Source organism: Liolophura sinensis, chromosome 8, assembly GCF_032854445.1.
Source record: "Liolophura sinensis isolate JHLJ2023 chromosome 8, CUHK_Ljap_v2, whole genome shotgun sequence".
NCBI lineage: Eukaryota > Metazoa > Mollusca > Polyplacophora > Chitonida > Chitonidae > Liolophura > Liolophura sinensis.
This window is the reverse complement of record NC_088302.1, coordinates 39,352,824-39,370,936: the sequence shown is the minus strand read 5'-3', so window position 1 is coordinate 39,370,936 and position 18,113 is coordinate 39,352,824. Positions and strand designations below refer to the sequence as shown.

The window sequence follows — 18,113 nt, the reverse complement described above, 5'->3', positions numbered from 1 at the left end:
CTATTTTAATCACAAATACCTCATTGCATTAAGAGCAGTAGATGTGGAGGATAAAGCAGAACCAATAGAAATTCTCACTAACAATACTGTACTGGCCATCTAGTGCAGATCTCAACTCATGCACACATACCCTACTGACACACATGGTGCAGACAAAAAGACACCCTACCCATGAACCCATAAGTCACAAAACAGACTGGCAATGTAAAGAAATGACATAACTATGACCATGATGACATACCATTCACGATAAAATGGTAAAAAAAGCCAATCAATACAACATGATGATTTGTACAAGCATTTGTCGATATATATAGATACATATATATTGTAATATATATATATATATATATATTGTACTAGATGATATTAGCTTTTTGGGTAAACATATTTACAAAATATTATACAATAATAATTCAGATATATAAATGTGTGTATATATAATACAGCAGAAATGAAATATAGCATATAACTGTGGGTTAAATATATTTTATATATTTATATTCACATGTGTTTTACTGCTCATTACATAGGACTAAAACTGATTTTTGTTATTTCCTCCATAATCTTTTTTTCTCAACTTATCAACATAATCACTCTGCATCAGCTGATCACAACATATGTAAATCATTATAAGGTATAGTAATAAAATGCAGTTATTATAGATCACTGGGAGTATATTCTGGAACTCAACAGCATTCTTTTCTTAGAGGGCCGATATATACAGGTCAATGCTATGGTACAGAAGAACAGCCTTAATCACACTAAACCCAACACACTGTTAAATGTAACAACCATTACAACTCTTTCTACATACAGCCGAGATGAAATTAGTCATAGATTAGCTACCTATTTTTTTATTTGTTTTTTTTTTTCCTTGCCCAGTTCAAACACTTTTATTCTTGAATGGTTTACAAGTATTTCTCTGATCTACTGTTAAAATTCCAAAAAAAACAAAACAAAAAAAAAAACAAAAAAAACCCCAACAGTCAGTGGACAAACTTAATAAATAAACTGTAAAAAGATGTGGACAGAAACAGATGTTCAGTTAGTATGGTATCAAAAACTGGCCTTGGCTATAACTTTGTTCAAAACTTGTTCATGTCTTGTTCGTACAGAGAAATTGGTTATTGTGAGGGTGTCAGCGTCTGTCTGTCTGTCCACTAGAACTCTCCCATTATCTGAATCAGAATGTTAACATTGGGTTATCTACCCTTTTGTTGTACATCACACTGTTTAATATCATGCCCAGTCATTAGTTCCATTCATTACTGCATCACCTCAGCATCCACCAACCATCCATCCACACAGACTTAATCATTACTCCAAGGCTCTGGAATAGTTCCAAGTGTTCACTTTGGAAATGGAATATCCTTGAGACGTTAAAGCTGATTCCAGCGCTCCAGACAAAGTATGTGACCTGTGGATACATGTTCACTGGCTCCAGACAAAGTATGTGACCTGTGGACACATGTTCACTGGCTCCAGACAAAGTATGTGACCTGTGGACACATGTTCACTGGCTCCAGACAAAGTATGTGACCTGTGGACACATGTTCACTGGCTAGCCACAAACAGCCTGAATACCTTTTCATGTTCACAGAACACACGCAAAATATACGAATCTTGCCCTCTTAGCCAATCACTGCCTTTGTGGCATGATAGCAAACTGGCCAATATAGGAGCTGCTTGTTACGATTGGTGGGCAAAGCCAATGCTCAAAGTGCATAACACTGTAAACTGACAATTCAATCTAAAATCGACACATGCCACCTCCACATCTGAACGCACTGGTTTGTGTCCACATATCTGTGATCAGCCAAGAATGTACATATTTAGATCAAGAATGCACAGGTTTACACTCCACATCTACCTAACAAGTCCATAACGCAGAGGTTTACACTCCACACCTCTGTGATCAGTCCAGAAATGCAGAGGTTTACACTCCACATCGCTGTGACCAGTCCAAAATGCACAGGTTTACACTCCACTCTTCAGTGATCAGTCCAGAATGCACAGGTTTACACTCTACATCTCCATGACCAGTCTAGAAATGCACAGGTTTACACTCCAGTCTTCAGTGATCAGTCCAGAATGCACAGGTTTACACTCCACATTTCAGTGACCAGTCCAGAATGCACAGGTTTACACTCTACATCTCCGTAACCAGTCCAGAAATGCACAGGTTTACTTTCCACATCGCTGTGACCAGTCCAAAATGCACAGGTTTACACTCCACATTTCAGTGATCAGTCCAGAATGTACAGGTTTACACTCCACATCTCCTTAACCAGTCCAAAATGCACAGGTTTACACTCCACATCTCCACGACCAGACCAGAATGCACAGGTGCACACTTCACATCTCTCTGATTAGCCCAGAATGCACAGCTTTGCGCTCCACATCTCTGCTGTCAATCTAAGATGGATAGGTATGTTCCTTGCATCTCCTCACTCCCATCGACTCTCACATCGGACTGTTGTCCGTAAAAGTAGACACAGCACAGATGTCCCCATGCCCTTCACACCTCATGACCAGGTCTATCATCATCCCGCAATATTTCTGCCACTGGTGAGTCTTCAGGGATGTCTTTTGGGATAACTGGGACCGTCATGTTCACTGTGGTGAAGAATGCCATCTTCTCCCTACAACAGCACAACACACCAGTCATGTCAGGGCATCAAAAATACTATTGAAGATAAAGCATCCTTCATGACATTAAAGCAGGACCGACAATAACATGTATGTAAAAATATCCTGGTTACAAAAATCATTTATTTCCAGAGTAATGATCCTTTGTTTTCAGAGTAATGCCATCTCCTTTATTTCATAGTAATACCCTTAATGTACGCAGCAAGACATATCCTTTATTTCGGAGTAATACCCTTAACACAGGCAGTAACACAAATTCTTTATTTCAGAGTAATAACTCTCGCACACTATAAGACATGTCCCTTACTTCGAAGTAATACCTCTCACAAATTGTAACACATCCTTTATTTACAGAGTAATACCTCTCATAAACAGTAACATATATCCTTTATTTCACAGTAATAGCCTGAACATAAGCAGTAACACATATTCTTTATTTCAGAGCAATAACTCTCACAAATTATCAGACACGTCCTTTATGTAGGAGTAACACCTTTCACAAATTGTAACACGTCCTTTATTTTTGGAGTAATCCCTCTCACGAACTGTAACACACATTCTTTATTTTCAGAGTAATACCTCCCAAAAACTGTAACACACATCCTTTATTTCTGCGTAATACATGTATCTCTCACAAACGGTGACACACACTCTATTTTTTATAATGCCTCTCATAAACACTAACACATATCCTTAACTTCAGCATAATACCTGTACCTTTGACACATTCTTCATGTTGGAGTTCAACCTTTATTAAATAGCTTTACTTTGAATTTTCCTAACACAAATGGAATACATGTACATGTATGTTATTACATCATGCTTATTCTCTGTATTGCTATCAACAGAGGTGAGACAGGTAAGTCTTTCCTGGGCAGATACAACACAAACCTGGACTATGGGGTGGGGGGTGGTGGTGAGGGTGAGGGGAGCTGCATCTAACAGTTAGGCCCAGACTGCCACACTGTAACAACAATTTACCTCACGCTACCTTAGCAACAAGACAAGGAGGTATCTGGAGATAGATTAGAGCAGACAAGGACTGAGGGGGGTAGCCAGGGAAAAGTTCCCACGCTCAGACAGGGCTAGTATTCTAAACAAGTTAGTTGGCTCGCTTCCTACCACACTTCTACTCTCCTCAACTCCTTAGTCCATATGACAAGTTCAGTCCAGTGGAGAAAAGCAAGAGCAAGACAGCCCTAAATTCCTCTGATAGCTCCTTCAAATTAAAGCACCCCTAAATAGAGCATCCGGGGCTGTGAGTGAGGAAGCAGTGTACACATACACAGAGGATTGGGCTGAGGTGGGGTGTGGGGGGAGGGATGCAGGACTGGCACAGACACCAGCTTCCTTCAGAGCTATGGATGAATCAGCAAGCTGGAATGTAATCAGTTTGGGGGAACTATAGACCAGTTTCCTGCATCTGCTGGCTGGTGTGAAGCTGTGAAACACCAGCCAGGCTGAGGTAGACATTTACACCAAGGGGATGGCAGGGAGAGGAGATTAGGTTACATTAGCCAGACTGACCCTGGTTATATTACACCAAAATGGATGGTACTCTAAGAGTTACACTTGCCAGGCTTACTCTGGTCATTTTACATAAGTGGAGGTGGTATTCTAAGAGTTACACTAGTCGGGCGGACCCTTTTTACACCAGTGGGGGTGGAGACCTGAGAGTTACACTAGCCCGAGTGACCCTAGTCATTTTACTCCAGTGAGAGTGGGGTTCTCTAAATTTGCATACATGAACATGAAATAAATATATATTTAATCACTGATCCTGTGAAGGAAGTATGTTATAGGTAGGAGTGGTGTTTGGGGTAGTTTCAGAATGAGGATGATGGTAAGGGAAACTTTAGGTTTAGCATATTGAAATCTGCTTCAAATTATTAATGAACACATACTGCATAACGAACACAATCCAGCTATATGTTTGCAAGTGGCCATGACATACACATAAGTTGCAGACTGGCGATGGGCCCCCATGATCAATAGAAGAGGACCCTCCAGGGGACTGCGTACATAAGCACAACGTTCGTACCTTGAAAAAGGTAAAGATGAGGCCGTTCTAGGAATAGTTACTGTTATGTAACACAGAAAACTGGGAGATATTTCCATGAGGAGTGAGTCATTGTGGAAGTTTGACAAACAGGCAGCCAGGCGATGTGTGCAGTAATTTACAGCCAACACATGTCAGCCTGACATCTTTTCTCAACAGTTCCAGTCTGCCAGACAACCAATCAGATCGCAGCTCTCACACAAGGTGACAGCTAGTCACATGACTTCAAATGGCTGCTGGCTTAACAAGGAAAGGGCAGTGAAAATACCACACTCCTTCTGTCTCTGTATTTATAGCTAGCTGGCTGGCTATATTCACATCAAAGCGTAAACACCACAAAACTGTCAATGTTTCCTGGGTTAACCGCAAGTCTCCCTCACTAAAGGTCACTATCAACTCTTCTGGTCTACACAGGAAAGGAATGCACACACTTCATCCCTGAACAGAAAATCTAAGCATCCTTCCTCACGCAGTTTTTTCAAAATCTATTTCATTGCCCTGGGGGTTAAAGCCGCATTCAGGACATTCAACTTTTAGGACCAGGGAGGAGGGTGTCAGTTTTATAGGAGGAAGATCTTTCAGCGCCTCAGAAAAGGCAGGTGTGTTTTATTGCACAATAATTTATTATCAGCTATTACACAGCACCTGGCCAATCTGCATGTATATGCAATTCAGATTCCACATGCAGATGCATACACCTCAACAAATGAGCCTATTAAAGTGTTTATTACCCCTAACACCTCAAATTAATCTTTTGTTATCACGCTTACCATGGCGCCAACATAAAGCAATTCATAAATATATATGTCCCCACACTACCTAAAATACCTTGGCCCTCAGGCTCTTCCCAAAAGGGCTCCTGAATCAACTGGGAAATATGTACATGTAGCTAAATACTGGCATGTAAGTACTGGGGAGATTACAATGTTCGCAAGAGCCAATAAGTCACTTATCAACTCTGACCTTTAGAATCTAAGTAAAAGGTCTGTCATGCTCATCACGACAGAGTCTGCCACCAGTGGGTCCATGTATGAACTGAATTTAATTTGATCCATTATTACCATACAAAATAATTCACTTCAATCACAGCACATTAGACATAAACTCACCTAAATGACATCATATTAGATTGCCGACACAGACTAACTCACCTTCAGAACATCACATGAACATGCTGACACTCCTCATACAACATCACATTAGGCTGCTGACACTGAACAACTCACCTAAATAACATCCCATTAGGTTAAAACACTGAATAACTCACCTAAATAACATCCCATTAGGCTGCTGACATTGAACAACTCGCATAAATAACATCCCATTAGGCTGCTGACATTGAACAACTCACCTAAATAACATCCCATTAGGTTGCTGACAGTGAATAACTCACCTAAATAACATCACATTAGGTTGCTGACAGTAAATAACTCGCCTAAATAACATCACATTAGACCGCTGACACCGACTAACTCACCTGAAAGACATCACATTAGACGCTGACACTGACTAACTCACCTAAATAACATCACATTAAACTGCTGACACTGAATAACTCACCTGAAAGACATCACATTAGACTGCTGACACTGACTAACTCACCTAAATAACATCCCATTAGGCTGATGACAGTGACTAACTCACCTGAACGACATCACATTAGACTGCTGACTATTGTTACGCCTCATCCGTTTAATCTCCTTGGTAACTTTCCTCAGCAGGTGCTCTGCCTTCTTATCTTGTTTGGAAATGTACCCACTAGCATCTTTCTGAAGCTGCAAGAAGGAAAATCCACACATTAATTTTACAATCTAAAAGGAGCTTCTTAAAAATATTATAATTTGTTTGCAAACATTTAAATACTTTAAACCCAAGGCTTAAATCTCTGTAATTTCAATTTCATGACTGCGTTATGCAAACATGTATTTGAGCACAAAGAACATCTGTAATTTTAATACCATATTTTCTCAATTTTTTCTCTGACTAAATATTACCCTTATTCTTCAAGTACCTCCCCGATAAGTATTTTGAAACACTCTGAGAGAACTATGAGAACTAGAGAAATAATTTGCACAGTTTCATGAAGCTTGCATCAAAGTAACACAAACAGATCATAATTTTCAAAATAATTGAATGCATAAATTCCACTGAAGAAAGTGCTTTAGAGATCGAAAAGGTTGAAGGTTTATAGTAACCACAACTTTTAAGTATCACGACGAACAAAACATTACATTACTGAATAAATCAACTATGGAATTCAGTACCAGTACTGGTATGCAGAAAGACTGACCACCATTCTTTGATAATAATTCTGTGAAGTTAACAATAAAGTAATAGTTGTAAATATGGCTCATAAACTATGCTCTTGTAGAATTGAACCATAGGAATGTGTTGGTGATGTACGCATTATGTCACTTCTGTAAACTTTAAACCTCTGCATCTTTATTTGTATTCTATTACATAAATAGCTTCATTGTTTACAAGATAAAATAACCTTACACATCATTAGTTGATTCTAAACTCTTTTTGCAGAAATGAACACATGCTAAAACAAGGCATCACAAAACATTTGAGTAATCAAAATAGATCAATCACAAGCTGGTGAAACAAACATCTAAACAATGTCAATTTAAATCTTTTTGTCTTAGTTTTCTTTTCAATACACATGCCTCATAAATGAATAAATGCTCAGGCATGATACAAAAGTGGGAGTAATTTCAACCTCACCTCTGGAACTACACGTCATTGTGTTCTATTAACAACGCAATCATTATTAGGACTAAAGATCATCGTGAACAATAACATGCTTTGTTAGGTTTATGTAATTGTGTTTTCTACTAGCTGATCATGCAGCATTCAAACTGCTCACAGTGTTCAGGGTAATATCAAGCTTTAACTTGCTGGGTCTCATTGAAGGAAACAATACAGTGTACATTAAAAGGCCTTGAGCATTCATCATGAGATCTTTATTAATACAGAACTTTATTGGCAAAGAAATTTATTCCTCACAAATTTCATGAAAAAGCACAAATTGCCATCTGTTATTCACAAAGGTTTTTTGCAGGCTGTTGAATAAAAGTCGGTGTGTGTATACTACAACTTCATATGCATATATCTCATGGTGAAAAAAAAGGGTTACTGACCAAGGGGAATGTGGACATGTTGTCTATAGATAATACAAAACCTCAACCCACACTCACACATGCCTTCTCATATAAACAACAACAATGCACATTTTAGTCCGTCACTGACACACAGGTGCATTCCTTCGTTAGACAAGCGCTTACTTTTGCAAATGTCACATTTTGAGACATCTTTCACGATCACATTCCTACAGAGTGGTTCATAATTATCTGTTGTGTGTGTTATGAGCCTCCAGTCTGTTTGTCTCTCCATTTGACAAATTACCTCATTAATGAACCTAACTAACTGAACCCACCTTACAGTAACAATTACTAAAGGCATGATAAAGTTTTTGCTTAAATGTCAACATAAAGTATACCTTTTTTTTTTTTTTTTAAATTTTTTCAACGAAGTAAAATGCATTTCAAGCAAGGTATTTTCTAGACTAGACTGCTAAATTTCATACTTAAAGCATACTTATTGCAAGGATATTTTGCAGTGATTTGCCTATACTTCATGTACAATGACACAGGACAATCATCCATTCACACACATCATGGGATTAATTAACACTAATTCTCTACAGTGTCCACGAATTACAAGTACTCAAGGTACACATGCAGACTTGAATGACTCATATCATTATTACGATTTGTGTGCAGGTCTAACCCATCATGCTAACAATGGCCAGACTTACTAGCCATATACAGTGCATTCTACATGCTTGGCTCTTTCAGCCAATCAGTAGAATGTTACCTGACTGAAAGGACCAAACTTAATCAAATCACGTGAACTGATTGGCAGATCATGGCGTTAGTGTTCTACCATGGCCTGTAGGTGATTTCTGGCCACCAGAAAAATTGTCACGGAATAGACTGAGCTGTGGAGGTAAGTTTGATCATTGATAGTGTAGCAGTTCACTTACGAATGAATGAGTGAAGAGTTGAACGTCTTGCATATATTAGCATTCAATGAAATGCAAAAAATAAAAGCCATGAGGGTGTCTTTTCAACCATGCCTAATTTGCCTGTCTTAGTACTAGTAAAATAAATCAGGCAGACTTTGATGCACATTGCATGCCATTCATAAAGATCCAGTCACATGACTGCATGCAGCGACCAATGACACTCTGATGGGGGGAGCTAATAATGAAGGTTTTCTTACATGTGACTTGTGTATTCTCATACACTGAAACACAGATCAGGCCTTCCTTAACAAATGGAAGTGTACATTTATGCACATTCAGTATTACACGATAGAAGTATGCATGTCTCGTGGCCTGAAGTCACATTTACAGTGCTGATTCAGTAGTTCTGTTTTTGGGGGTTTTTTGTTTAACTTCAGAAGACATTTTTATAATGAATTCATGTCCATTTTAACTTTGTGGATTAAATTATAAGAGAAAAATGTCCACTCTGTAGAAGTACATTAAAATATATATATAGATTTACATACATTTATACACAATTAGTCTCGGAAATTATGATCTTGCCTATAGTTTTACTCACCAATCGATCAGCCTCTGCCAAGAGCATCTGGAAATGTTCATTATCTGTGACCCAATTTGGTAGTTCACTTTTACCTGGAAGGAACAGAGACAGTTTTAGTTGAGAAATACAGATAGCAACCGTATAATTATCGAAGGAATTTACACGTTTCTGAAAGCTTTTTTTACCCTGTACAGGTTGATGTATTTGAATATTCAATAATGCACCTTCAGCTTCAAAGGCACTCTCAGGAAAGTGAACAGACATTACTGAAGGAGCATTATGGAAGGCATACAGACATTACTGAAGGTGCATTATGGAAGCTATACAGATATTACTGAAGAAGCCTTAATACAAAATATGAAAAGGCATGACTGAAATAACCTTATGGAAAGAAATGACCTTTCGACCTTTCAACCTTTCCACTTGTATGCATCACGTTTATTTAAGCATATTCTGAAGGCATTATTCTGTGGGGACTGCTGAAATAATAGTTTTTGGAAGCCCTGAAATTGGCCAATCCAGCCAATGTAGTGTTGTTTCCAAAATCAAATAAAAAATGGTCATAAAATGCACTTAAAGCTGGCCTTTTATAAGCGAAAAAGTTGAGGTATTAGGATATGGTTTTGGCAATATTGTAGCCTTATAGTAGCAAGAGCATGTTGGAGAGAGCTTTATGGAAGGCACACAGATGTATGATGAGTAGCGACCGTGCATGCTGAACATTGTCCATATCGCTTACCTTTTGCTCTCATCTTCTCCATACGCCGCTTGAGCTCTTTCAAGCGAGCAATCTCGTCATTCAGGTGGGACAGTTTGGTGTGGGAGGCCTGCAGGTCAAGCTCAAGGTCTAATGAGGTCCTGATGGGGAAAGGACGATGAGGCGCTGGAGGGGGTTCCATCTTACCAGCAGCACCTGGAAGCTGGAATGATCACAACAGACATGCCGGTCAATATCTTTTTCTGTCTCTATTCTTTGTATCTCTCAGCTCGGTACATACAAACTTTCTCATACATCAGGTTATCATTACTGCTCTGCTCAGAACTAGTTGCTACCCAAAACACAGACTTGTCACTAACAAGATCTGAAGTAACAACTTCTTGCAGCCTGTCAGATGATCCCTCTTTGGTTAGAAAGGTCAGACCTAAAAGGCCAATCACAATTGTCCTTTCAAAGCAGAAATGATAGATTCAACGTCACTTCCCAAAATACGGTAGCAAGAATATGATCAAGCTGGGAGTAGGTGTTTACTTCAGAATTCAGCTGCAGTTACAGACGGTCAGTATGGGGAGTATCAACTTCACCTGACTATAATGCTATAGAGGTTAGGGCTCTCTATTTATACAAGGTTTCAGTACACAGCTACACCTTAAAACTCTTCAGCTGTACCCATCCACCTTAACCCTACAAAAAAAGTAGTAGTTATTGCATGAAAATTGAAAATTGGCATGTAAATCTTTGGACTCTTACCCTCTTCCATCTAAGACTTCTCCGCTCGACTGTGTTTCTCTGGAATGGCCCGCGTCTGTACAGAGGCATGGAGCTGTCACTGTCACTGCGGTTTAACTGAATCATAGCAGAAATTTTCATGACTAGGTTTGATGACCACCAACAAGAGAGCAACAAGTGAGCAGAACTTTGGAAGAGAAAGTAATAATCATTTTCAACAATACTGCAATTCTTAAGACATCTCGCAACAATATCAGGCTGACTGTACTCCTTTGCCTTTACTCAACCACTGAATATAACAAAACTGACCAATTGAGCCATGTTAAAAGACAGGATGTCAAAAAAAAAATTTACATACAGACACAGACTTCAACCCTTAACAGACAGTAAAATTTTCAGAAAACAATCTGCAGAATCTGTGTCAAGCATGATAGTTTTGACAGTAATTGCTGTCATCTATTTATTTATCTTTGCACCGTACTCAAAAATATTTCACTCATAGGACAGTGGCCAGCAATATGGTGGGACGAAACCGGGCAAAGCCCAGGGGAAACCCACAATCATCTGCAGGTTGCTGGCAGATCTTCCCACGTAAGGCCGGAAAGGAAGCGAAGCATGAGCTGGACGTGAACTCATAGCAACTGTATTGATGTGAGACTCCCGGGTCAGTGGATGCTGTCACCTTGCTACCGTTTAATTAACCTACAACGTCCCGTTGTATTTAAATATTTGATGCAACATTATTACACAAAGAAATGCCTTGACTTACTTTGCATATATAATAATCAGGCACTGCATGATGTCCCGCTGGAGAGAAGGTCTGCGAGCGGCGGATGGTGCTGCTGCGGATGCTATCATTTGTGCGTCGCTTGATCTCGGGGGCGTGGTACTCCCCCTCGGTGTTCGTCTCCTTGTCACATGTGATGACCTCGAGGAGCTCCTCTGCGGTAAGGTTTTCACCTGCGTGCTGCTCCAGCACCTCCTCCACCTCCTGCACCACCTCGTGGATCAGGTCCGCAAAAGTCTGGTCAGAGGGGATAAGATTATACATTTATGACATATTCTATGTAAAAGCATAGGAATGAACTCTTTGATACTTTCAGGTAAATTGGATGTGATGAAAAAATAAATCTGGTCAACTGGAAATATTTCCAACATTTTCTGACAATGCGACATGGCACTTCTGAGACAAGGGCCCATTTCACAGACAGTGGCAACTGACTGTAATTACCAGAATGTCTTAATACTTTCGATGATCAACATTAAAACTTTTTCAAACCATTGGCTTTATTAACAGAAAAACTTACATCCTCATCTACCTCATCTCCATATTCATCATCCTCATCTTCATCCTCACCAGGGCTATCCTCATCTGCCAGGCTGTCTGTGTGGCTCCTCATATCATCTGGACCTAACACAGGAAAGGAGAAGAAAGACACAGGATCAGTGTTGCACAACAACAACAGAGAACGGATGACTGATTATCACTTTATAAGCAGTATTACTTGTATTTGCTTAATGTGGACATATGGAAGTCTGTTTTTTGTTTCTTGTAACAGATTTATTGAGAGCTGATGATAGGTAAAACGGCGAATGCTGTTTGTAAACCAGTAATTGATGTGGCATTTAGACCCCATGGTTAATGCTGTCCCAAAATCCTACAGGCTTTATGTGATCTCTAAACCAAATGATTGACACGGACGAAACCAAATGCTGTTTCTTGATGTTTATGACTTTAGGTCACAAGGCTGTTGCTGTCAACGCATAGATATCCGGTCAGTGTTGTAAGACCCTTACCTTGGTTCCTGGTGAGAGTAGAAGTCTGTGAAGATATGATGGTGGACTCATCACTGCTCTCTTCCTTCACAGATTGCACACTGGGATGGGACTTCATGTACCTACACATGAAATATAAGAACAAAAATTACAATATATTCTGTAAAAAACTAATAAATACAACTGACCATCAAACAGTATTTACCTATATCCTAATTCCCCAACCTTTTCATATATGAAAGAAAAACTTTCAGTGCAATTTACACACATTTTTTAGACAAAACCACACTGGTGGGATTGTCCAATTTTCAGGGCTTGTATAAACTGTATAAGTATAAGTATAACTGTATGAGTCTACACAGAATAATTTCTTTGGAATATGCTTACATAAACATTTCGCAAACATGCAAAAAGCTGGAAGAATTACAGTTCCGGTATTCAAAATATCATACAAGACTTACTCAACCAAAACAGACTGTCGTCCCTATTTTTCACATATATCTTTGAAAAACGTTTCATTCCTTGTACTTTGTGTACCTATACATGTGGTGGACACATATACACCTTTAATCAGACTAAACATACTTTCTTTTCTTGAAACTTTCTTGAGCAAAATTTGTTTCCTACAAAACCCTTATGTTTGGACAACAATGGCATTTTGAGCATCCTGTGACCTCTACTGAAGGTTTTTCTCATTGTATTTTTCCACTATTTATAGCCCACAGCATAACAACACTATACATTTACATTTGTACATTTAGCTGCTCCTGTGTTTCCTATCCTACAATCCTACTGTGAAGTCATGCATAGGACTAGAAGTTTGTGTTTGGCAAAAAGCCAAACAGAGAATCTCCTTAAACAGGCCATCAAAACTGGTGTCATTTTAGGAGAGATCGTAAGAATGTGAAGTTTATTCACAAAAAGCTGTGCGACTATGCCATTCAGGCAGCGGTCATCAATTCAAGCATCCAGCCGTAGCAAACAAAAAAGAAAAGAAAAAAAACACACCCGGTAGTAACGATAGGTCTTATCAATGACAACTCATCCCTAAACTGTGGACGGGTTGAAAAAAGACCCATCATTAAGACGGGCAGGGTGTCATTAACCCCCCATTGAGGGGGCCAGTCAAGGCAGGCATTACATCTGTTTTTACATGATCATCTTAGACAGGCACAATGCATGGCTCTGAATGAAGCCGGCACCTGTCAAGACAAGTCGACAGTCTTCTTGTCAGAGAGAGATCAAATCCCAGTCTTATCTGTCTGACACACCATGGAAGATTTATGGCTCATGAGGGGAAACACAAATAAAAAATATCCTGTAAAATAAACGGATATATTCAGGTGCCAAACTGAAGGACACTCTGAATAGTTTGTCTATCCGTACTCTTTAATGCCTTGGCACCAAAGTCAGTCATATAATTTCTTTCATCTTTTGGCAATGAAATTTCAGGTGCCAATGGGAGGTGTAAGAGTATTAAGGATGGTTTTAGGTTGTCTCGAACATACTCTCGAACTTATTAGATCCTTTTTACTCCTGTCGTATATTTTCTTTTATCTTTTGGCAATGTAATTTCAGCTGCCAATCTGAGAAGTATGAGTACTGAGGATGGGTTTACATTGTTTACCGATATTCTCTCAGCCATTACTTCCTTGTTAGTCCAGGTACTAAGATCAGTTGCGCATTTTCTTGCATCTTTTGGCAATGAAATTTTGTGATTATTCACGTGTTGCGGATACTGCATTTTTGAACATACACATGTACCAAAATACCACATTGTAAAAAGCTTAACACAGAAGCTCAGAGAAGCACAGCTGTACCCAGTGTTGGCAGATGAGTGGGTCGCACTCAGTAGGGGTAGAGAATGCCTTCATAGAAACACACAAGATTTCAGGGCTGACAGCTATCTCAGGTTTTCAAATTCCCTCTCATGTTATAGCTATTACTGAAGGGGAGTAGAAAAAAATCTGTTGTTCACATCGTCAAGCTAATGACATAGCCATCAAAATCACCAGAGTAATATCAACTCTTTGTGTATGTGTGTTTGAAGTCTTCATCAATGTTAAGTCTTTTTCCATTCCCACAAAGTGTTTGTATACCTTGTAGACTGTATCTTCACAGTCAAGTACATGTAAATGAAATTTATTTCCTTGTTTCTTTTATTTATTTGTTTATTTAATCATTTATTTCATTGGTGTTTACGCTGTGCTAAAAAAAAACATTTCACTTATACGATGACGGCCAGCATTATGGTAGGAGAAAACCGGGCAGAGCCCGGAGGAAAGCCCACAATCATCCACAGGTTGCTGGTAGACCTCCCTACATGCGGCATTGATTGTTTAAAAGCTATGCTAAATCACTAATATGATTGCAATCTGTTTTACGGCTGGAAGAAGTAGCCCATCACCAAACATACAGCAGTCATAAGTCTTCAATATGGTTCATGTACATGTAGAGAAGACAGATAAGTAACATAAACATAGACGATACAAATATGTAATATAAATACTATAAGTCAAAGCAATATAAGTCAATCATTACTTTATTCACTTTATACTGCATTGTTGTCTCAAATGTATGGTGTTTATACTGTGAAAGGGTGGAAGAAACTGGGCAATGCATCAAAGAGACCACGAATTATATAATCTACAACCAGGATCAGAACAACTGGATTTGCGCATGTGAACACACTGCTCAGTGATGTAGAAAACAGCTCATTTTAAAGAAGTCAAAAGGTCCTTACGTTAGCATCACACATATGAAGCTAGTCTTAGCTGTGAACGATAAATTTCACATAAGCTTCACATCAAATAACACTATTTTTTCTATTGGCATTTATCGCTGCACTCAAGGAAGTTTTACTTATGCTACAGCAATGGGAGTTATGGGTGGACAACTAACATAACAGATCCTTGATTATCAAACGGCATGCATAATGGAAGGTCATTATTACCAAGTTATTAAATGTGTACAATGATTCTGTAATACAGGCCCTCCTCCACAGCACTGAACAGAGTTATCAAACACGTACATGTATTACAGGTCACGCTGTCTTATGCACCCGTTATACAAGCGACCTGACAACCAGCGCCCCAGACGCTTCATTACCTAATCATTACTTCCTTAATGAAATTAGTCAATGCAGCCTTATCACCCATCCTACACAGCCCTGTACTTTGGTACACACATGCCCCTAACCCCTTCCAGACACTCTTGTCTTGTGTATAAATCTACACATGAACATGTCTGAAGGGTGAATGAACGAACTGTAAAACCTGAATGTACATATAATGGATAATTTGTTTGAACTATTAAGGTGCAGCAAGCCTTGGCTTTCTCATGGGAGAGTTCAAGGATAAAAATGATATGCCAGAAATAAGTTAATCAGAGATACCACAAAGTAACAAGTACAGCACTTAATGATCTTCCATATGGTCAATGACCTAATATTTAACCGAAAAAAAGGTGCATTTTTCAGAGACAAATAAATGTCATAAATATAACATTTAGTGCTGCACTCTATATTTTCTCAATAGGATATCATCATAGCTTCCCTTCCCAAAAAACAAAAAAAACAAAATTCGACAGAACTATCAGATTCGAGCATAAGTCAAACAAATACTGCAATAAAAAAATATATACAAAGCAGACAATTTTACGAAATGATTTTCTATCAGTCATAATCTAATTCTAATTAATTCTATTCTAAATGCAGCAGGCTTACCCCATTTCCTTAGAACTATCTTTACGGAGTCTGGCAGAGGAGGCCTCTAATAATTGAGTCACCTTATCACCCCCAGACAGAGAAGTGGAACAGTCCTTTTTCTGAAAGGTACAATTCATGTGAATGGAATATGTGAATAAGATAATCTTTTACGTCTATCTAACAAGTACAGGTACATTATGTTTAACATAGCAATACATTAAAAAAAAAATGCTGCTGAGAGAAAGTCACTGGTTAAAAACTGAGCATTCCAAACCCAAAAGAAATAAAAAAAACCTCAAATTACCCATTCATCATTTTCACATTAAAAAAAAAAACAAAAAAGTGAAAAGCTCCAAATTACATTAAATTTAAAGCTGACATTGCACAGGTTTTCTCTGCTTTCCTTTTTTATATTCCTTGACATATATACGATACACAAAACACAAAGATGATAATCACATTCATATCAATCATACAAGAATGTTACACTTCCATACTGATAGAAGAGTACAGTACCGGTACTTCACCAATAATTTTTTAGATGGAGCTATAATCCCCCTGCATTACGAGCTGTACATGTACAAAAGTTGGTGAGAAAGCATGTCAAAATGCATATCATTTACATTAAGTCACATCTAACTTCACATGATTTTTCATCATCTAACAAAACCTATCCTGATTATTTCTGAAAGTTCCCTGAAATTATAGGAGATTAATGGCACACATGAAAGGCACACATGAAAGGCCCACAGTAAACCAGTCAGTGCTGGTGTTGTAATGAAGGCTCACCTCTCCTGCCTCACACAGTGACAAGGTCGGAGTGACAGATTTGGCAACAGAGGACAAACTCTTTTTGGACTGTTTGAAGTCTGACTGCATGAACTGGAAACTAAGAACATTGTACCACCTGATGCTCACATCCCTGGGGTCAAAATCTGCCAGGCTCACCTGAGCACAACCCTGTAACAACAGAGAGACCAGGAAATTACAACAGAGAATAGCACTCAGCTGGTAGACACACCTAATGTAGCTCATAGGTAGTTGTGATAAAACTTACTCGACAATAATGATCTATACGTACTTTCCAACAATGACTTATAAACGTGAAATTTGGTGAGGGCTTAGTGCCCATCAGTGTGATATGGCTTACTGCCCTTCAGAGTAACATGATTTATTGCTTTCTAGAGTGACACACTCACTGCACTTAAGTGCAACATGGCTTAGTGCCCTTCAGTGTGACAAGTCTTAGTGCCCTTCAGTGTGACAGGGCTTAGTGCACTTCAGTGTGACAGGGATTAGTACCCTCCAGAGTGCCACGATTTATTGCTTTCTAGTGTGACATGGCTTGTTCCCTTTAGTGTGACGACTTATATAGGCCCTGTATGAAGATGTGTCTTAGTGCCTGTGAGTGTGCATGAAAACACTGGCCTTAAGACCTGTATCTCTCGCTTACCAGACATTCCTGCTCCTTCAGCTGTACCACACTCCACACGTTCACCTGAAGGGTTTTAGCGAACAGTTTGTAATCAGGAATGGCAACTCGGAACACCTGGGCAAACTTTGGTGTCTTGAGGTCAGCAATAGCCTCTGTTTGGAATGACATACAGCCCTGCTGCTGGGGCAATAATGCTGCTTTTATACACCTGAAAATGCAATCAGGTAAATGAGGGTACACTGAACGACACATTTACAATAGTAACTTTGACATGGCTTCGCACACATAAATGTAACAACCCAGTACTAATACTCCACTAAATGATGTAATTTTAGAAGCAAATAAATGTCATAAAATATTACTGTTGATACTGAAACCTGCCTTTTGCCAGTAGGATTTCATTCTATCGTCCAAACAAATCTCAA

The 18,113-nt window shown here is 38.9% G+C and overlaps 1 protein-coding gene across 2 annotated transcripts in view; it reads right to left on the bottom strand.

Moving 5' to 3' along the window:
- Window positions 1-985: 985 nt before the first annotated feature.
- The window catches only part of LOC135472861 (protein WWC2-like), a 56,966-nt gene continuing 39,838 nt past the window's right edge, over window positions 986-18,113 (bottom strand). The window contains exons 14-25 of one of the 2 annotated variants that reach the window (XM_064752567.1): window positions 17,707-17,896; window positions 17,043-17,213; window positions 16,272-16,372; window positions 12,569-12,669; window positions 12,079-12,182; window positions 11,541-11,795; window positions 10,793-10,888; window positions 10,064-10,244; window positions 9,343-9,416; window positions 8,999-9,022; window positions 6,356-6,486; window positions 986-2,645 (exon numbers count right to left, since the gene is read on the bottom strand). In XM_064752567.1, the coding sequence (XP_064608637.1) occupies window positions 2,522-2,645; window positions 6,356-6,486; window positions 8,999-9,022; window positions 9,343-9,416; window positions 10,064-10,244; window positions 10,793-10,888; window positions 11,541-11,795; window positions 12,079-12,182; window positions 12,569-12,669; window positions 16,272-16,372; window positions 17,043-17,213; window positions 17,707-17,896 (1,552 nt within the window). In that variant the 3' untranslated portion in view covers window positions 986-2,521. The remainder of the gene's footprint in view (window positions 2,646-6,355; window positions 6,487-8,998; window positions 9,023-9,342; window positions 9,417-10,063; window positions 10,245-10,792; window positions 10,889-11,540; window positions 11,796-12,078; window positions 12,183-12,568; window positions 12,670-16,271; window positions 16,373-17,042; window positions 17,214-17,706; window positions 17,897-18,113) is intronic. The other variant, XM_064752568.1, reaches the window with a different exon arrangement.